We start from the raw sequence: 4,631 nt of genomic DNA, 5'->3' as shown, positions 1-4,631 counted from the left end.
TGATGACAAGCTGTGCTCGTTTCTTGTATCTATTCTCCACACATGTGGCCGTGATTACACACTTGATCATGATGTTGTGTATGATGGCCTCTCTATTCATGTTGTTGAAGTCATTGGATGCATCGACCAGTAAGACGGCTTTACAATTCAGTTCCTCAAGCATCTTCCTCGTGGCTTGAATCGTCGCCTCTCATTCTGTCTGCTACTCCGGACACACCTAAAGATTACCTGCAGTTTCCCATACCTTATTTTTGCGACCTCCATCATCGCTTTCCATATTCCTCTTCTCACCACCTCGCCTATACCGACTGGACTAGAGCCTGGTCTCTTGTCCTGTTGGATAAGTCTGCAGGGAAGGTATTTCTCAAAAGTGCTAGCAGTCCTATGTAGTCCTTTTCCTCATCAATGCGGTGAGGGCATCCTGTAATCTTCCATAGGTAGTTCCAAACAAGCTATTACCTGAGAGATTTTCATCCAGACGCCTCCAAACCCAATGGCCTGGTTGCCCCCTGGGTGTGCAAAGCATGTCTTAAGATTTGAAGACGAGTGGAGGCGACTAGGCACCTATTCTTAGGGCCGCATTTCCTTGTGGAAGTGGAAAAAGGTGTGTTGCTCAATAGTTCGGCTGTTTGACAATAGCTGCAGTTTCGTCGAGCCTCCGTTTAACATACGTCCTTTTTTGGACCAACAGGGCATCTTAAACACAAAGCACAAAACACAAAATTCAGGAGAAAAAAACACAAAACAAGGACGCAGGAAGGCACAGAAACACACATACGAAGACGTACAAAGACATATGAAGACACAGAAACACACACACACACACACACACACACACACACACACACACACACACACACACACACACACACACACACACACACACACACACACACACACACACACACACACACACACACACACACACACACACACACACACACACACACACACACACACACACACACACACACACACACACACACACACACACACATACACACACACACACACACACACTTACTTGCTTATAGTAGTCCGTGTTGACGACGATGACGTTGCACCATGCCTAGAAGTGGTATTACGCCAGATGAACTCGCTGGTGGCTGTGGAGTCCGATTCTCGATTTGTATATACGGCCGCGTTCGATGCCACATTTTTTCAGCGTTGTTTTCAGATGGTCCTTGTGTCGTTTACGTGGGCCCCCAGGGTGGCGTCTGCCCTCAGCAAGTTTTCCATAGAGAACTATACGTGGGAGTCTCTCTTCTGGCATGCGGATGGTATGCCCTAGCCACCGTCGTTGACGTTGGGTTAAGACTGTTTCCATTGGGTCCATTTGTGTGCGTCGACGGATTTCACTGTGAGGTACCTTGTGCCACCATTTTAGACCCAGTATGCGCTTTAAGCAGCTGGTGTTAAAGGCCTCCAGCTTTTTCAAATAGCGTCTATAAGGCACCCATGACTCACTGCTATACAGAAGGATGGAGAGACAGATTGCCTTATACACCGAAACCTTTGTGGTGGTGGTGAGGTTGCGGTTCAAGAACACTCTGTGTGATAGTCTACCAAAAGTTGCTGCTGCCAAACCAATGCGGCGTTGGATTTCGCTTGTCAGGTCACAGGAGTCAGTGAGCACTGAGCCGAGATAGGTAAACTCTTGAGTGTTTTTCAGAGGTTATTGATTGATAGTGAATTCCGGAGGTTCTTGTTGTTCAGAGATACTGAGCACTTCTGTTTTGTTTATGTTGATGACTAGTCCAGATATGGTATATATATTTGAGACAGCGTTGATGGTGCGCTGAAGACCCTCTATGGATGAGCTCATTAAAGCAGTGTCATCTGCGTACTGCAGCTCATGGATTACCTCATCTGTCACACGTGTTTTGGCTTGGAGGCGTCGCAGATTGAAGAGGTTGCCATCCAGCCTGTACGACAGCCTGACACCATCAGCAGAATCGATTTGCTGTCTAGCAATGCTGGAGACTGCAGCGAGAAATAAATTGAATAAGATGGGAGCAATAACACACCCCTGCTTCACACCTGACTCAACAAGGACTTGAGCCCAGAACTGGACACTCGAGCCATAGAGCCATCGTGAAAGGCTCTCAGGACACCCAGAAATGTTGGTGGGCATCCAAATTTGACAAGTACTTGCCATAGGAGAGGACGGTTTACAGTGTCAAAAGCCTTGGCAAGATCTACAAACACCATGTAGAGGTCTTGGTGTTGCTCAATGCTTTTCTCCTGGAGCTGTCTTGCCACAAACACCATATCAACTGTGCTGCGCTCTTGTCTGAAGCCACACTGAGATTCAGGTAATACTTGTTCTATGATGTTGTTGATAATTCGAGACAATAATATTCTAGTGACTACCCCTTCCCTGAAGTTGACAGAAGGGAGATACCTCGACTATTGCCACAGATGTTCCTGTCCCTTTTCTTTTTGTAAATGATGATGATATCTGCATTTTTTCATTGTTGTGGGCAGCAACTTGAATGCCACACTTCTTGAATTATATTATGGAGACAGTTCACAACAACTTGCCCACCATGCTTTAGGAGCTCAGCTGGGATGCCATCGGGACCAGTGGCTTTATTGTTCTTAAGGCTGTTGATTGCATGGCTCACTTCTTGGATGGTTGGTATATCATCCAATTCTTGAATTACAGGAAGGTTGGGAAGGCTGTCGAGAAAAATAGGGTCAGTAGGATTTTGTCTATTCAATAATTCTTGGTAATGGTCAGCCCATCGCCTGAGGATGTCGGTCTTCTCGGTGAAGAGTGTGGAGCCGTCAGCACTTCGGACAGGGCAGAGGTTATTGCTTTGTCGGCCATAGGCTGTCTTAAGGGGATTGTAAAATTGATGTTGGTCCCCTGTATCCGCGAAACCTTGGATCTCAGTGGCGAGGTTGGTCCACCATTCATTCTGCATTTTTCTAGTTTCGTGTTGGACTTTGGAGCGGAGGTTTGCTAGTTTGCTACGTGTTGTTGAATTTGGGTTGACAATCACTGCTTGATGTGCCCGGTTTTTCTCATCTATTAGTTGGTGTATTCCCTCTGACTGTTCATCAAACAAGTCTCGATGCCTTCTTTTTGAGAAGCCCAAAACATCCTTAGCAGTGTTGAGAAGGACTTCACTGATGCTATCCCACTTTTCTGTTAGGTATTCTGTTGACATGGGATCATTTGTAGTGGCTGGCAAGGTGAGATAAGCTAATAATTCGATTTGTAGGGTAGAACGAGTTACATCAATGTTCAGAGCTTTGAGGTCAAGTTGTTTTTTGGGAGCTTGTCGGCGAGTTGGAAGCCGAATTTTAAGATGAAGTATTGAGCGGACAAGTCGATGATGTGTCCACCCATCAGCTCCCCTCATAGCTCTTGTAATCTTTACATCTTTAATGTCATTGCGTCTCACAATTACGTAATCAAGCAGATGCCATATTTTGGATCTTGGATGCATCCAGGTGGTTTTAAACTTGTTTTGGAGCTGGAACATTGTGTTTGTGATGGTTAGATGGTCTTGGAAGCAGAATGTTAGAAGGCATAAGCCGTTGTCGTTGCACTTACCAACTCCATGGCGTCCCAAGACCCCCTCCCAAAGATGATGACTGCTGCCCACTCTTGCATTAAAGTCCCCAAGAAGAATTATCTTCTCTTCTCTGGGGATTGCCTGTGTGATGTCATTAAGTTGGGCAGAGAAACGATCTTTTATTTCATCATCAGAATCTAAGGTTGGTGCATAGACATGGACTAAGGTTACATATCGACTGTTTCTTATGGGGATGCGCCAGCTGATGAGTCTTTCGTTGTGACCTGTTGGACTGTGGGGTATACTGTTGAGTAATTTGGTCTTAACTGCAAAAGCAACACCAGAAGAAGGTGTAACCTTCCCCAGATTCAGTGATGGAGCCTTCATCTGAAAAGCGGGTTTCATTGAGTGCCGCTATGTCAATGTCATACTTTTGGAGTTCATAGGCTATAAAAGCGGTTCTACGGTGAGGTCTTTCATTGTTGTCTAGGTCGAGTAGTGTGCGCACATTCCATGTGCCAATAATGATTTTCTTTGTTCTTGTGTTATTGGGGCCGAGGTATGGGTTGCCACGACGAGGCTCAGCTACCTGTCCGTGGAAAATGGAACAGACAATTTTTAGGTCACCTTTTCTAGACCCCTCCCAATTCAGGGTGGGCGGTGTGGATCCTGAAGAGGGCCACCCAGTCACCCTGGGAGCTGCCGAAGGAGGCTGCTGTTCCAGTCCCAACCATCCAGCGACCATCACCCCAGGGCCGCCTCTCGTGCAGTGTTGGAGCTAAGGGCTGCCAGCAACAACCTTTGCCTGCCCTCACCACTCCTTCCCCATCGCCGGAGGACTTTTTAATTGTAGGTGGAGATAGATGAAGTATTGAGTAGGAGATAAGAAAGTTGGCATGGGCAAAACTAGTGCATTGATGATTAGAGTGAAAAGTAGGTGCACACTCCACAGTCCACTACCTTGGCAGTCCGTTAGCTGTTCCAGTGACAGGTGGAGACCATGACGACTGGACTAATAAACCGCTGCAGAGGTGTGCCAATAGTCCAGCTTGTCGGGCTTTGCCTATTGCGTCACCCCGGCGCAGATTTTCTCTCAGGGTTTGC

General features: G+C 46.7%; 1 protein-coding gene across 1 annotated transcript; it reads right to left on the bottom strand.

The window, feature by feature from the left end:
* Positions 1 to 402: 402 nt before the first annotated feature.
* On the bottom strand, positions 403 to 3,932 carry LOC143038991 (uncharacterized). The gene is made up of 3 exons (XM_076208834.1): positions 2,752 to 3,932; positions 2,549 to 2,682; positions 403 to 509 (listed from the first exon to the last, which is right to left on the bottom strand). The coding sequence occupies exons 1-3, from the start codon at positions 3,930 to 3,932 to the stop codon at positions 403 to 405; spliced, it is 1,422 nt and encodes a 473-aa protein (XP_076064949.1).
* Positions 3,933 to 4,631: the final 699 nt, after the last annotated feature.

The sequence above is a fragment of the Oratosquilla oratoria genome, chromosome 25 (genome assembly GCF_046742065.1).
Source record: "Oratosquilla oratoria isolate Oo_2021 chromosome 25, ASM4674206v1, whole genome shotgun sequence".
Lineage (NCBI taxonomy): Eukaryota > Metazoa > Arthropoda > Malacostraca > Stomatopoda > Squillidae > Oratosquilla > Oratosquilla oratoria.
This window is presented reverse-complemented; position numbering and strand designations above follow the sequence as displayed.

Excerpts from the sequence above, each read along its gene's own strand:
- LOC143038991 (XM_076208834.1), bottom strand. The coding sequence starts at position 3,932 with ATGAAACCCGCTTTTCAGATGAAGGCTCCATCACTGAATCTGGGGAAG. Across the intron at positions 2,683-2,751 it reads GAGAAGACCGACATCCTCAG|CCTTCCCAACCTTCCTGTAA; the intron begins GCGATGGGCTGA and ends TTTTCTCGACAG. Across the intron at positions 510-2,548 it reads AGCTGAGCTCCTAAAGCATG|GGGGCAACCAGGCCATTGGG; the intron begins GTGGGCAAGTTG and ends TTGCACACCCAG.